This window comes from Hypanus sabinus, chromosome 26 (genome assembly GCF_030144855.1).
Source record: "Hypanus sabinus isolate sHypSab1 chromosome 26, sHypSab1.hap1, whole genome shotgun sequence".
NCBI classification, from domain to species: Eukaryota; Metazoa; Chordata; class Chondrichthyes; order Myliobatiformes; family Dasyatidae; genus Hypanus; species Hypanus sabinus.
The window spans coordinates 48,226,829-48,242,908 of NC_082731.1; the positions used below are offsets into that span (position 1 = coordinate 48,226,829).

General features: G+C 43.7%; 1 protein-coding gene across 3 annotated transcripts in view; it reads left to right on the forward strand.

Moving 5' to 3' along the window:
* The window catches only part of LOC132381545 (tyrosine-protein kinase receptor UFO), a 175,344-nt gene that overhangs the window by 65,365 nt on the left and 93,899 nt on the right, over positions 1-16,080 (forward strand). For 2 of the 3 annotated variants that reach the window (XM_059951043.1, XM_059951044.1), the window contains exon 5: positions 12,207-12,287. The exons of the other annotated variant lie outside the window; for it this stretch is intronic. In XM_059951043.1, coding sequence (XP_059807026.1) covers positions 12,207-12,287 — 81 coding nt within the window. The remainder of the gene's footprint in view (positions 1-12,206; positions 12,288-16,080) is intronic. 3 annotated transcript variants of the gene reach the window in all.

A 16,080-nucleotide genomic window follows, 5' to 3' on the forward strand; every position in this document is an offset into this window, starting at 1 on the left:
GCCTTCCCCTGCTGCCCCTCCTACTTCCCTTTCTCCTATGGTCTTTCCTATCAGATTCCATCCTCACCAGTCCTTTACATTTTCTACCTATCACCTCCCAGCTTCTCAATTCATTTCTTCCCTCCCCCACCAACCCACTACATTACCTCCCTCCTCATCTGTCAGCTGTCAACTTGTTCTCCTCCCCTCCCCCATCTTCTTCCTCTTACTCTCTCTTTTCCAGTCCCAATGAGAGGTCTTAACCTGAAACGTTGACTGTTTATTCCCCTCCATAGATGCTGACTGACTTGCAAAGTTCCTCCAGTATTTGCAATTTGCAGCAGTTAATTAACCCACCAACCTGCATGTCTTTCGGAGGTGGAAGGAAAGTGAAGCACCCACAAGGTCACAGGAAGAACATGCAAAAACTCCACACTGATAACATCGGAGGTCGGGATTGAACCCGGATCTCAGGGGATTTGAGACAGTGGCTCTATTGGTTGCATCCCTATGCATTAGGGTGTTTAGTGAGCCCCATCTTGTACTCAGGCCAAGGGGACGTGCGCTTGAACCCCAGAATCTCTCACCCACTGAATGGTAGAGATGGTTTTGCTTGTGACTAGAAGGTATAGAGCCTGGCCTAGGGTCACTGTCTGTCTCCAGTGTGTGGCAAAGCTTCACTTGAACTTCAGAAGCTTTGCTGAGAGATCAGCTGCCTGGTTTCTTTCTCCAACGGCTGTAGGTTTACATGATGTCAGAAGTTACAATGGGAAGTGTTACTCTGAAACTCTGAGGTCAACAGCCTGAGGCGATAAGGATTTGGCTCTGTTTCATAATTTGGCAAATGAGCCCAGTAATCAAAAAAAGATTAGGAAGGCAGATTCAGGCAGGCTGAAGTTGACAACGGCAATCAGGCGTACACTGAGCATTTCTAATCTGTGCTGATCTCACTTGTTTAAGGCCAAAAACAGCCAGAGAAAAAGAATTATGCCATGTAAGTGGTGAATTTTATTTTTTAAAGTGTGATCTTCAGAATCAGAATTGTATTTTTATCATTGACTTATATGGCATGAAATTTGTTGTTTTCTGCATAAAATTGCCATAAATTAAAAACAAAAACTACAATAAATTGCAAAATAACAGAATAATAAAGTTGGGTTCATGGATAGTTTAAAAATCTCATGCAGAGGTGAAGAAGCGGTTTCTGAATCACTGAGTGTGGGTCTATACAGATCTGTACCCCTTCTCTGATGGTAGTGACACTCCCTTGTCTTCCTGATGTTACTAACTAGAAGCAGGACAGTTTCTAAATGTGTTTCCTCTCTGTTGCTTACACTCTACTCTGAGTCATAGAGTTATTAGTGTAGAAATAGGCCCCTTGAAAAGGTAAAGGGCTACAGAAGAAGGAATCTGATTGGAGAGGAGAGGGGACCAAGATGCCCCATCTAAGCTAGTCCCATTTGTCTGTATTTGACACACATCTCCCTAAACCTTTACTATCCATGTACCAGTCATTGTGTCTTTTAAAAGTTGTTATTGTACTTGCCTCATCCACTTGCTTTGGCAGCTTGTTCCTTATCTGTGTGAAGAGTTTTTCCCTCAGGTCTCTTTTAAATCTTTTCCTTCTCACCTTAAACCTATACCCTCTAGTTTTAATTCAATTTCCTTGGAAGAAACGACTGTGCTTTCAGCCTATCTATGCCCCTTGTGATCTTATACAATTCCGTAAGATCAGACGTCAGTCTGCTACACTCTTAAAGAAAAAGTCCAAACCTGCCTAAACTCTCACTATAATTCAGACCCTCAAGTTCTAGCAACATTCTTGTAATTCTTCTTTACACTCTTTCCAGCTTAATAATGTCTTTGGGAAATGAAAATAAAACAAAAACTGCAACTGTTGGAAAGGCGAAAATGTTGGATACCCAGCAGGTCAAGCAGCCTCTGTAAAGAAAGAAGCAGTTAGCTAATTTCCTTTCCACAGATATTGCCTGACTTGCTGAGCCTTCTGCATTTCTTGTTTAAGGCATGGGAAAGAAACAGAACTTTTTCCCTTTGCCATCTGCAGGGTTGATCTGTGCCCCAGTAGAGATAGACCATAACACCATAAGACATAGGAGACATAAGACATAACACCATCAATTCTGCTCTGCCAGCTGAGAGCTTATCATACAACACCTGCCCCCTTCCCTTCTCTCTAATCGATGGAGGACACAGCACCAAAAGATATTCACTGCCTAATATCTAAACAGTGGGTTATCAATAGGACACGCTTATGATTAGTTATAGAAAATCCACACAAAATGCTGGAGGAACTCATCAAGTCAGGCAGCATCTATGGAAGGGGATAAATAGTTGCCATTTCAGGCCAAGACCCTTCATGAGGAATTGGTATTCACCTGGAATTGCAGAGTTCCTCCATCATTTTTTGTGTGTTGCTCAAGATTTCCAGCATTTTTATGTTTGGAAGATGCAGCCCTTCAAGTCAAGTTGCTTTTTATTGTCATTTCAACCATAAACTGCTGGTACAGTACACAGTAAAAATGAAACAACATTCCTCCAGAACGCTGGTGCTACTTGAAACAACATAAAACTACACTAGACTATGCGAGCCAACTCAAGACTACACTAGACTGTAAAATAACACAAAAACTACAACAGACTACAGACCTACACAGGACTACATAAAGTGCACAAAACAGTGCAGGGCAGTACAATAATTAATAAACAAGACAATGGGCACAGTAGAGGACAAATTTCAATATAATAATAAATGATGTAGATGTCAGTCTAGACTGTGGGTATTGAGGAGTCAGATAGCTTGGGGGAAGACACTGTTGCACAGTCTGGTCATGAGAGCCCGAATGCTTCGGTACCTTTTGCCAGATGGCGGGAGGGAGAAGAGTTTTTGTATGAGGGGTGCGTGGGGTCCTTCATAATGCTGTTAGCTTTGCAGGTGCGGCATGTGGTGTGAATGTCTGTAATGCCCTTGTACTGACCCTGATGGGACATGGTACAAAACAAGGAAGAATCTGTTCACAACAGAGGAAAGCTGAACCAGAGTGATTAGGATTTCCTAAGGTCAAGTCACTGTTTTACAAATCTTCCTTCCCTATGGCACCTCTTTCAATTTCTCTCTCGTCAGCATAAGCTCATCATTCCTTCTGCTTTGTTGATTCTCTTCCTCACTCCAAAGCTCTTTTTTACACTTGTACCAACATAATGCTGTAGGAAACTTTCTGATGACCCTCTCTGAGTTTTCCAGCTTCACCTGACATGGCAAGTTAGTTTGTTAGGAGTGATTCCAGAGCAAAGACTTTCTCCTTTCAAAGACATTAAATTGCGTTCCACAATTGTCATGGTTAGCATAGAGGTGGTGGGCAGACGGGTCTGTTTCTGTGCTGTCTAACTTTGATTCCATTCAAATTCATCAGCAAATAAAGCAGTGATAACTTGCCTCCAGCAAGACCTCCATGGCAGCCAGCCACTCGTTCAGAACAGTCAACTAATGTTGACACTGCGAGACTGGCTGTGAATGACCATCTCTATCAATTAAGGATCAAAGCACTTACCGTCTCTTGCCATTCAATGGCATAACCATCACCAATTCATATCAATCAGGAGCAAATGATAAAGATTAGTTTTATTTGTCACATGTACATCAAAACATACAGTGAAATGTGTTATTTGCATCAACGACCAGCCAGGTCAAGGATGCACTGGGGGCAGCCTATAAGTGTCACCATACTTCCAGTGCCAGCAAAGCGTACACACATGAGTAACCCTAATGGTTATGCCTTTGGATTGAGGGAGGCAACTGGAGCTGCTGGAAGAACCCAAAGCAGTTATGGAGAGAATGCACAATCTCATCACAGACAGCAGCGGGAACTGAGCCCAGGTTGCTGGCACTGTAATAACATTATATGAACCACTACACTGCTGTGCCACCCACAGAGTGGGCCATTTGCTCTGCAAGGTACAAAACACTAAAGAGTCCATTCACAACAGGGGTAAACAACTGTGATGAGTAGATTTCTGCAGTTCAGTCAGTGAACCTCCCCTTTGCCATGTTGAAGAGGGTTAAGGTTAGGGTTAGGGTTAGGGTTAGGGTTAGGTTGAGATTATGCGGGCAGTGGGCTAAAAAGCCCTCTTGTGATTTTTGATCTCCTCACTTGAGATTCTGTTTCACATCACCCTGCCACTTTGATCTGGCCCACGCCTTCATTAACCAGGTCCCACACTTGCCCTTGTTGAATCCTACCCCTCTCGACATAGAATATCCGATTTATGGGGATTTAGCAAGGGTTAATCGGGGAGTGCCTAGGGTTTGTGGGGGTGTGTGCCCCCCTTGGAAGTTGCCTAGGGTTTGTGGGGGTGTCTACCCCTCTTGGAATTTGCCTAAGGTTTGTGGGGGTGTGTGCCCCGCATTAGGGTTAGGGTTAGGGTTAGGGTTAGGGTTAGGGTTAGGGTCGGAGTCAGAGTCAGGGTCAGGGTCAGGGTCAGGGTTAGGGTTAGGGTTAGGGTTGAAGAGAAGCAATATGTGTACAGGAAAGAGAGAGGATTTCAAAGATCTACTAAAATGAAGAGAATAGGCAGGGCCTCGTGACTCCATTGAGCACTGGCCTAAATCTCTGCTGTAGGTCTCCGACCATTGCTTATCTGTGTTCTTTTCTCTGTTCAAGTGAGCTGAATCAGAATCAGGTTTATTGTCACTGACTTGTTGAGAAATGTTTTGTTCTGTACAAAGACAAGAAAACTAACTCAAAGTTGCAATCTAAAATAAGATGAATAAATAGTGCAAAAGAAGAATAGTGAGATGGTGTCCAGGGTCCATGGAAGGGAAGAAGCTGTTCCTAAATCATTAACTGTACATCTTTAGACTCCTGCACCTCCTTTCTGATGGTAGTAATGAGAAGAGTTCATGCTCCATGTGGTGTACTCCTTCATTATAGAACTGCTGTTCTGCATTCAGAATAACAGTTACAGAGACATAGAGCATGGAAACAGTCCTTCTGCCTACCATGTCGACCTTTCAGAATCCATTTTTACATTAATCCTACCCTAACTTATTTTGTTCTATCTACATTTTCATCAGCTCCACCCCTACAAAATTTTATCATATATCTGACCCTTGGAGCAGATTGTGTTAATTAAGTTACTGACCCTCATGTTGTTGAGACGTAGGAAGAAACTGTAACAGGACTTTGTGGGAGTTTTGGCATGGACTGGATGGACCGTGGGGCCTGCTATGTAATACCCAAGTGAAGCCATGTGGTCATGAGCACGCAAACTCTATGTAAACAAATGCTGTCGATTGATGGGTATGTTCAGGATTTTTATATACTCAGGGAATTAAGCAGCGCGGGGTTAGGGCAATAAAATGTCAGTGAGGTTTGATCTGTATACTAGGATAGGAACAAGGGGATGGGTCTTGGAGGGTCTTTGGTACTCATCCTGATGAGTAGAGGATGTTTAGAGTAGAGAATCATTCGGGAGGCAGAGGCAGAGATAGATAGGAGTTATCAGGAGGTAGTCACACCAAAAAACCAAGAAGTAGGCAGATGGGTGACGGTCCAGAGAGGCAGGGGGAGCAGGCAGAGAGAGCAGAGCACCCCTGCAGCCATTCCCATTAACAATAAGTATAACGTACTGGATACTGTTGATGGGGATGACCTACCAGGAATGAGTTGTAGTGGTCCTGCCTCTGGCACAGAGGTTGAACCCTCAACTAGAAAGGGGAGGAGGGAAGAGAAGAGAGCGATAGTTTTAGGGGATTCTATAGTCAGGGGGGCAGATAGGAGATTTTGTGGGGCAGATCGGGAGTCTCGGATGGTATGTTGCCTCCCTGGTGCAAGGGTCCGGGACATCTCAGATCGGGTGCAGGCTATTCTTGAGAACGAGGGCATGAACCCAGATGTAGTGGTCCATGTAGGTAAGGTGAGTGAGGGGGTCCTGCTTAGAGAGTTCAGGGAGTTAGGAGTGAAGCTGAAAGGCAGGACCTCCAGGGTGACAATCTCGGGATTGCTACCTGTGCCACGTGCGAGTGAGGCGAAGAATAGAATGATTATGCACATTAATACGAGGCTGAGAGCATGGTGCAGGAAGGAAGGGTTCAGGTTTTTCGATAATTGGTCTTTGTTCCAGGGACATTGGGATCTGTTTCGAAGGGACGGTCTACATCTGAACCGGAGGGGTACTAACATTCTTGCAGGAGTGTTTGCCAGTGCTGCTCGGTGGGGTTTAAACTAGATGTGCAGGGGGCAGGGATCCAGATCCAGAGGGTTGGTCAGAAGGAGCATGGGGTTAAATGTGTAGAAGGTTTAGGTGATCTTGAGAAGGTCATCAAAATTCAGGGTGCAATTAGCCCGATGGAAGTTCAAGGAGCTGGGTTAGGTACAGTAGACAGTGTTTTAAGCAAAGAGAGGAGGAATGGGCTCAGAATTCTATACTTGAATGCGCGTAGTGTCAGAAATAAGACAGATGAGCTTGAAGCTCAGATGAAAATGGGGAACTACGATATTGTTGGGATAACGGAGACATGGCTGCAAGGGGATCAGGCCTGGGAATTGAGTGTACGATAGTATACGTGCTATCGTAGAGACAGAAATATGGGAAGAGGGGGTGGGGTGGCCCTGTTGGTGAGGAATGTGATTCAGTCCTTAGCAAGAGGTGACTTGGGAACAGGGGAAGTAGAGTCTGTGTGGATTGAGCTGAGGAACAGTAAGGGTAAAAAGACCCTAATGGGTGTTGTGTACAGGCCCCCAAACAGTAGCGTGGATATTGGGTACAAGTTGATTAGGGAGTTAACATTGGCATGTGCTAAAGGTAATGCAGTCGTTATGGGAGATTTCAACATGCAGGTGGACTGGGAGAATCAGGTAGGTGCTGGACCCCAGGATAGGGAGTTTGTGGAGTGTCTAAGGGATGTATTTTTGGAACAGCTTGTGCTTGAGCCAACCAGGAACGAGGCTATTTTGGACTTGGTGATGTGTAATGAACAGGAATTGATAAGTGATCTTGAAGTAAAGGAGCCATTAGGAAGTAGTGATCTTAACATGATAAGTTTTTATCTACAATTTGAGAGGGATAAGGGCAGATCAGAGGTGTCAGTGTTGCAATTAAATAAAGGAGACTCCGCAGCCATGAGGGAAGAGCTGGCCAAAGTTAAATGGGCGGATGCCCTGGCAGGAAAGACAGTGGATCAGCAGTGGCAGATATTCTTGGGCATAATACAAAAGATGCAAAAGCAGTTCATTCCAATGAGAAGGAAGGATTCAAAGAGGGGGAAGGGGCCACAGTGGTTGACAAAGGAAGTCAGAGATTGTATAGCATTAAAGAAAAAGAAGTATGACAGGGCTAAGATGAGTGGGAATACAGATGATTGGGAAAGTTTTAAGGAACAGCAGATCTTAACTAAAAAAGCAATACGGAGAGAAAAAATCAGGTATGAGCTCAGTCTAGCCAGGAATATAAAAGGGGATAGCAAAAGCTTTTTTAGCTATGTGAAGAGAAAGAAGATAGTTAAGAACAATGTTGGCCCCTTGAAGAATGAATTGGGAGAAATTGTTATGGGAAACAGGGAAATGGCAACAGAATTTAATGCGTACTTTAGATCTGTCTTCACCAGGGAGGACACAAGCATTCTCCCAGATGTATGGATGGGCCAGGGACATAAGATATCAGAGGAATTGAGACAGATTGACATTAGGAAAGAAACTGTGATGAGTAGACTGGTAGGACTGAAGGCTAATAAATCCCCTGGTCCAGATGGTCTGCATCCGAGGGTTCTAAAAGAGGTGGCGCAGGAAATTGTGGATGCATTGGTAATCATTTTCCAATGTTCCTTAGATTCAGGATCAGTTCCTGAAGATTGGAGAGTGGCTAATGTTATCCCACTTTTCAAGAAGGGAGGGAAGGAGAAAACGGAGAACTATCGCCCTGTTAGCCTAACGTCAGTCATGGGGAAGATGCTTGAGTCCATTATTAAGGACGAAATAGTGGCACATCTTGATGGCAGTAATAGGATTAGGCCGAGCCAGCATGGATTTACCAAGGGCAAATCATGCTTGACTAATCTGTTGGAGTTTTTTGAGGGTGTAACAAGGATGTTAGACGAGGGTAAGCCAATGGATGTTGTGCACCTAGATTTTCAGAAGGCATTCGATAAGGTGCCACATAGGAGATTGGTGAGTAAAATCAGAGCTCATGGCATTGGGGGCAGGGTTTCAACATGGATAGAAAACTGGTTGGCAGATAGAAAGCAAAGGGTAGCAGTGAATGGGTGTTTCTTGGACTGGCTGGAGGTGACTAGTGGGGTACCACAGGGCTCTGTATTGGGACCACAGCTCTTTACGATTTATGTCAACGATTTAGATGAGGGCATTGAAAACTATATCAGCAAGTTTGCTGACGATACTAAACTGGGTGGCAGTGTGACATGCGAAGAGGACGTTAGGAGAATACAGGGAGACTTGGATAGGCTGGGTAAGTGGGCAGATACTTGGCAGATGTCATTCAATGTGAATAAATGTGAAGTTATCCACTTTGGAAGCAGGAACAAGAGGGCAGAGTATTGTCTGAACGGTGTAGAGTTGGGTAAGGGAGAAATGCAAAGAGACCTAGGAGTCCTAGTTCACCAGTCAATGAAGGTGAATGAGCAAGTGCAGCAGGCAGTGAAGAGGGCAAATGGAATGTTGGCCTTTGTTACAAGGGGAATTGAGTACAAGAGCAAGGATGTCCTTTTGCATTTGTACAGGGCCCTGGTGAGACCACACCTGGAATATTGTGTACAGTTTTGGTCTCCAGGTTTGAGGAAGGACATTCTGGCAATTGGGGAAGTGCAGCGTAGATTCACTAGGTTGATTCCTGGAATGGCAGGGCTGTCTTACGCAGAGAGATTGGAGAGATTGGGCTTGTACACGCTGGAATTGAGGAGATTGAGAGGGGATCTGATTGAAACGTTTAAGATAATTAAAGGATTTGATAGGATTGAGGCAGGAAATATGTTCCAGATGTTGGGAGAGTCCAGTACCAGAGGGCATGGATTGAGAATAAGAGGTCAGTTATTTAAAACAGAGTTGAGGAAGAGCTACTTCTCCCAGAGAGTTGTGGAGGTGTGGAATGCACTGCCTCGGAAGACGGTGGAGGCCAATTCTCTGGATGCTTTCATGAAGGAGCTAGATAGATATCTGATGGATAGGGGAATCAAGGGATATGGGGACAAGGCAGGGACTGGGTATTGATAGTGAATGATCAGCCATGATCTCAGAATGGTGGTGCAGACTTGAGGGGCCGAATGGTCTACTTCTGCACCTATTGTCTATTGTCTATTGTTAATTAGACAGGCTAACTAAGTGCTCACTGGGATATTGGGAAGATCCCTATGTTATGTTCTGTATCTTTTGTGTAGTAACATTGAACATGAAGGATCCCATATGCTCTGTTCATGGACTGTTTGTCACACTCCCATCAGGGAGGAGGTACATGGCATCCAGGCCAAGACCATCAGACTCAAAAAACAGTTACTTTCCCTAAGCAGTAAGGCTGATGAACACCTCCACCCACTAACCCACCTCTCCACATTCTCAACCACACTACTTCATCATTTCCTGTCAGTCACCTTGTGTATAGACATTCCTGCACCTTGTGTCACTTTATGGACATATAATTAATCTATGTATATGAGCTATCTTCTCTATTTATATATTATTGAGTTCTTTACTTTATTATGCTTTTTGTGCTGCATCGTAACTGGAGTAATAATTATTTTGTTCTCCTTTGCACTTGTGTACTGGAAATGACATGAAGCAATCTTGAATCTTGAATTGTGCAAAATATATAATCTTTAAATATAGTTTCTTTAAAAAAGAACAATCCTTTCCTTGGAAAAATATTTGAATGACTTGTTTCATTGTATCTGATAAAAGTATCAAAGAGAGGGGTGACACAGTGACATAGTGTTTAGTGTATGACAGTTCCAACAATCTGGATTCAATTCCGCTGCTGCCTGTAAGGGGTATGTTCCTTTTCCCTGTCACTATGTGGGTTTCATCCGGGTGCTCCGGTTTCCTCGCGCTTCTAAAGAGGTATGGATTATTAGGTTAATTCGTGTAATTGGGCATCACGGCTTCATCAGGATGGAAGGGCCTGTTGCCCTGTGTACTTTGAAACAGATAAAAATAAAAATGAGAAGTCAGTGTGTAGAAGGGTGAGTCAGCTGCCTACGATGTGGTGTCTGTGGTTAGTCCTCTCACCTCATGTACAGTTAATACTTTCCAATTAAAATTTCCCTCTGCCTGATTTATTGTTATGTTGAAATGTGAAAACGTAGCAGAGAGGAATGGGATTAAAACTAACTTTGTAGCTTGGGGAAGGGCAAACAAATAAGCAAGATGGAGACATGAAATGACTGGGTATAGTCACACTGGGAAAGAGGAGATGGTCGGGGTCATAAATACAAGCAATTAAAATACCGGGAAATGTTGATGTAGTTTTTATGGGTACCATGGTAAGCATATGAACAAATGATAGGAGGACTGGCCTTATCATCCTGAGTTCAAATCCCATACTGCGGGGTAAAAAAACTGCTGGAGGAACACAGCGGGACAAGCTGCAACTGAAGGTGACTGGTGTTGGGAAGAAATCTGTTGACATTTTAGGTCAATACCTTACATCACAACTGAGAGTAGAGAAGAAAGATAAGATTGTTTTGTAAGATTTTAAGATAAGATTAGTTTTATTCAGAGAGAGTGCAGAGGAGATTTACCAGGATAGGTTGAACAAGTTAGGGCTTTTCTTTTTGGATATGAAGGAGGATAAGAGGTGACTTGAGAGAAATGTACAAGAAAGAGGCAAAGATCATGTGGACAGCCAGAGATATATTTCCAGGGCAGGAAAAGCTAATAAAAGGGAACATTATTTTAAGGCAATTGGAGGAAAAGCTAGGGGAGATGTCAGAGGCATGTTTTTTACACACACACTGATGGGTTCATGGAAAGCCTTGCCAGGGGCAGTAGTAGAGGCAAATACATTAGGGACATTTAAGAGACTCTTAGGAACATAGTTGATACAAAAATTAAGGGCTATGTAGGAGGGAAGGGTTAGATTGATCTTAGAATAGGTTAAAAAATTGACACAACATTGGGGGCAAAGGTCCAGCACTGTGCTCTAATGTTTTATGTTCTATTGTAAGATGAGATAATCTCCCCATTGGTCTCCACTTGGGTTCTCTGGTTTCTCTTTCTTTTTTAAAAATCTTTTTATTAACTCTAAACAAGCATAATAAGAAAAACATCAAGTACAAAGAGCTTGAGAGTACATAATTAATAGGTTAAAGTACAGATACAAACAGTTGATAATCCATATATAATAACCTCCCAAACTCATAGTGGTTACAGAAAATGGAAAAAATAAGCTCTGGTTTCCCAAGGGTGTGTGAGTCAGTATATTAATCAGTTATTGGAAATTGCATCCAGTGGTAGAATCTGGAGCTGTTGATGGGAATGTCATAGATTCACAATCATAAAAAAGAACAACACTGGAACAGCCCATTCAGTTCACCTAGTCTGTACCAAACCAATTAAACTGCCTACTCCCAAAGAACTCAGCCAGACCATAGCCCTCCATGTGCATGGGGAAGAGTAAAATGGATTTGACATTAGGATAGGATTTGTGTCAATATGCATGGTTTGTGGTCAGTGTGGACTTTGTGAGCTGAAGGGCCTTTTACTCTATTAATGACTCTACCACAGGAGGTTTAGAGAGGGCTATAGGACAAACACAGGCCAACTGGCCTAGCTCAAGTAGACAACATGTTCAGCAGAGACAAGTTGGGCTGAAGGGCCTGTTTCTGAGCTGTATAATTTAATTAATGCAAATTATGGAGAATAAGAATATAAACTGAAGAGGCCATTTTCTGGGTAACTACAACTTCCACAATAAACATTGACAAAGTCGTTTTGGCATTGGGGAAAGCAAATGAAATTGGAAGGTAAATGGGGTAACCTCAGAGTTAGTGGACAAACCTTGGAGTTGATGGGCATGCAAGAGGCTTGACTTTAACATCTGAGTTGTTTCTTTGCCGTATCTGTTCTGGCCTGGACTTGCTTCATGCCTGGGCTTAATCCATGTTCAATTCAATCTGTGCCACGATTTAATCTGTGTCTGGTCTCATTCTGTACCTGGGCTCATTCCATGCCAGCAAGACTAACTGAACATCCTTGTCCATGCAGGACTGTGGAAGTCAACAGTCTTCCGGTGTGAGGCTCACAATGCCAAGGGAGTCGCCACCTCCAGGACTGCCACAGTCAGAAGTAAGTGTATCCCTGTGGTGTCAGCGGGATGTTGTGGGCAGATATTGTTGCAACACCATGTACCCTGGTTCATGAAACACAGATGGGTGCAGTGAAGGTCAACCCTCATCATTCTAGGGCCATGACCTCTGGGATACCAGCAGGGTGACTGTGGGGAAGCAGAACCTATCAGCAATTGATGTGTGGCATATGGAATTTCACCAGTCTCAGGGTCTGAAAGGAGTATCCATTGATTACCTTGGGCTGAGACAGAGTGAGCAGTGAGGAGCAAGGTACTCAGGTGGGAGTCTAAGGGGAAGTTTACCATAGGAGATGACGTCCATGGGGTCTACCTTAGGATTGAGGGTCCAATAGGGTAAATCTCAGGAATGAGGTCCAACTTGGGAATGAGGATCTGTGGGGAAGTCTACCATAGAGTAGGCTCCACCAAGGAGGGTTTGAGTGGAAGTCTACAACATAGGGTGGAGTCATGGGCATGCTACAGAAAATGGTGATGAAGGTGGTCTACCTCATGACAAAAGGTCCAAAAGGAAATTACCACTGGGGATGGGGCCTACCTCAGGGGTAGGGTATGAGGGGAGGTCTACCACAGGGTGTGGAGTATGAGGGCAAGTCTACCACAGGGTGTGGGGTATGAGAGGAAGTCTCCCACAGGTGATGGGAAGTCTACAACAGGGGGTGGGTTAGGGAGAAGATTATTACAGGTGGTGGGGTACGATAGGATATGTACCTCAGGAGGTGGGGTACCAGGGTGTCTATCACAGAGGGTGGAGTATGAGGGGAAGTCTACCACAGAGTGGGTTCAAGGTGAAATCTATGGCTGGTGGTGGGGTTTGAGGGCAAGTCTTCCACAGAGGGTGGGGTTGAGTCTACCTCCAGGGTATCACAGGAGGTGGGGGCAAGGATAAGTTTACCATATGTGGTGGGGATTGAATGGTAGTCTACCACAGAGAGTGCGATCTAGCATGGGGGTGGGATTGAGGGGAAGTCTCCCACAAGGAGTAGGTTCGATAGTAAGTCTACCACGGAGGTTGGGATCAAGGGGAGATCTACAGCAAGGAATGTGATCAAGGGGAAGTCTACCACAGGGGGTGGGTGTCATGAGGTCTACCACACAGTCTGGGATCCAGAGGAAGTCAACCACAATGGGACATCTACCACAGATGTTGGGGGTGGGTTGAGCGGAGGTCTACCACAGGGAGTGGGTCGAGGGGTGATTTACCACAGTGGTTTCGTGTTTTAAGACTATAAGACAAAGTAGCAGAATTGGGCCATTTGGCCCATCGAGTCTGCTCCACCATTCAATGACAGCTGATCCTATTTTACCCTTCTCAGCTCCACTCCCTGGCCTTTTCCCCATTACCTTTGATGCCATGGCCAATCAAGAACCTATCAATCTCAGACTTAAATACACCCTACCATCTGGCCTCCACAGCTGCTGTGGTAACAAATTCACCAGCCTCTGACTAAAGAAATGTTTCCACACCTCTGTTTTAAACGGATGCCCCTCTATCCTGAGGCTGTGCCCTCTTCTTCTAGACACCCCCACCATGGAAAACATCCTTTCCACATCTACTCTGTCTAGGCCTTCAAGATTCGAAAGGTTTCAATGAGATTCCTCCCATCATCCTTAAATTCCATCAAGTACAAGCCCAGAGCCATCAAATGTTCCTCATATGATAACTCTTTTATTCCTGGAATCATCGCTCTGAACCTTCTCTGAACTCACTCCAATGCCAACACATCTCTTCTTGGATAAGGAGTCCAAAGCAATTCACAATAGTCAAGGTGAGGTCTCACCAGTGCCTTATAAAGCCTCCCTCACATCCCTGCTTTTATATTCTAGAACTCTTGAAATGAATGCCAATTTTGCATTTGTCTCCTTAACCACCGGTTCAACCTGCAAGTTAATCTTTAACCAAGCTGCCTCCAAATAATCAGCCAATGCTGTAATTTTCCTGTAATACCATGGGCTCTTAACTTGGTAAGCAGCCTTACGTGTGACACTGTCAAAGGCCTTCGGAAAGTCCAAATATACAACATCTATTACATCCCCTATATCTATCCTATTTGTAATCTCCTCAAAGAATTCCAACAGGTTCATCAGGCGAGATTTTCCCTTAAGGAAACCATGCTGACTTTGTCCTGTCTTGACCTGTGTCACCAAGTGCTACATAACCTCATCCTTAACAACTGACTCCAACATCTTCCCAACTACTGAGGTCAGGTTAACTTGTCTGTAATTTCCTTTCTGCTGCCTCCCTCCTTTCATAAAGAGTGAAGTGACATTTGTAATCTTTCAGGCCTCTGGCACCATGCCAGAGTCCAATGATTCTTAAAAGATCATTTCTAATACCTCCACAATCTCCAGAACCCGAAGGCGTAGTTCATCTGGTCCGGGTAACTTATGAACCTTCAAGTCTTTCAGCTTTTTGAGCACCTTCTCCCTTGTAATAGTAACTGCACTGCACTTCACTTCCCTTCCCTCACACGCTTCAACATCTGGCACACTGACAGTATCTTCCATAGTGAAGACTAATGCAAAGTACTCATTTAGTTCATCTACCATCTCCTTGTCCCCTGTTATTATTTCTCCGGCCTCATTTTCTATTGGTCCTATATCCACTATTATCTCTCTTTTATTTGTTATATACTTCAAAAAACTTTTTCTATCCATTTTGTTAATGTTTGCTAACTTGCTTTCCTATTTCATCCTTTCCCTCTTAATGATTATTTTAGATGCTATCTGTAGGTTTTTAAAAGTTTCCCAATCCTCTATTTTCCTGCTAATTTTTGCTTGTTTGCTTGCCCTCTCATGTTTTTACATTAGCTTTGACTTGTCTTTTAAGCCATGGTTGTACTGTTTTGCAGTTTGAGTAGTTCTTTGTTTTTGGAATATATCTATCCTGCATCTTCCTCATTTTTCCCAGAAACTCTAGCCATTGGTCCTCTGCTGACATCCCTGCCAAAGGCTCCTTCCAGTTTACTTTGACTAACTCCTCTCCCAAACCACTCTAATTTCCTTTACTCCACTGAAATACTGTTATGTTAAACTTTTACTTTCTCCCTACCAAATTTCAAATTGAACTCAATCATATTGTGATCACTGCTTCCTAAGAGTTCCTTTACCTTAAGCTCCCTAATCACCTCCGGTTTGTTACATAACATCCAAACCAGTATAGCTGATCCCCTAGTAGGCTCAAAAACAACCTTCTCTAAAAAGCCATCAATTTCAACAAATTCACTCTTTTGAGATCCATTATCAACCTTATTTTCCCAATCGACCTGCATGTTGAAATCTCCCATGACTATCATAAGTTTACCCTTTTGACATGCCTTTTCTATTTCCCGTTGTTATTTATAAGCCACATCCCAGCTTCTGTTTGGAGGTCTGTATATAACTGCCATCAGGTTCCTTTTACCCTTGCATTTTCTTAACTCAACTCACAAGTACTTAACATCTTCCAATCCCATCTTCCTAATAATTTGATACCCTTCTTTACCATCAGAGCCACGCCTCCCGCTCTGCCTACTTTCCTATCCTTCCGATACAATGTGTAACTTGGAAATTCAGCTCTCAGCTACAACCATCGTTCAGCCACAATTCATTGATGGCCACATCATACCTGAGAATCTGTAAAAGTGCAACGAGATCATCCACCTTATACTTTGTGCATTGAACATTTTGAGTACTGTATTTGCTATCCTTTTTGACTCTGCATTCCTAATACACTGATACTCACCCTGTTGGCTGCAATTTTTTCCTATCATCTGCTTGCCCTTCCTGACAGTC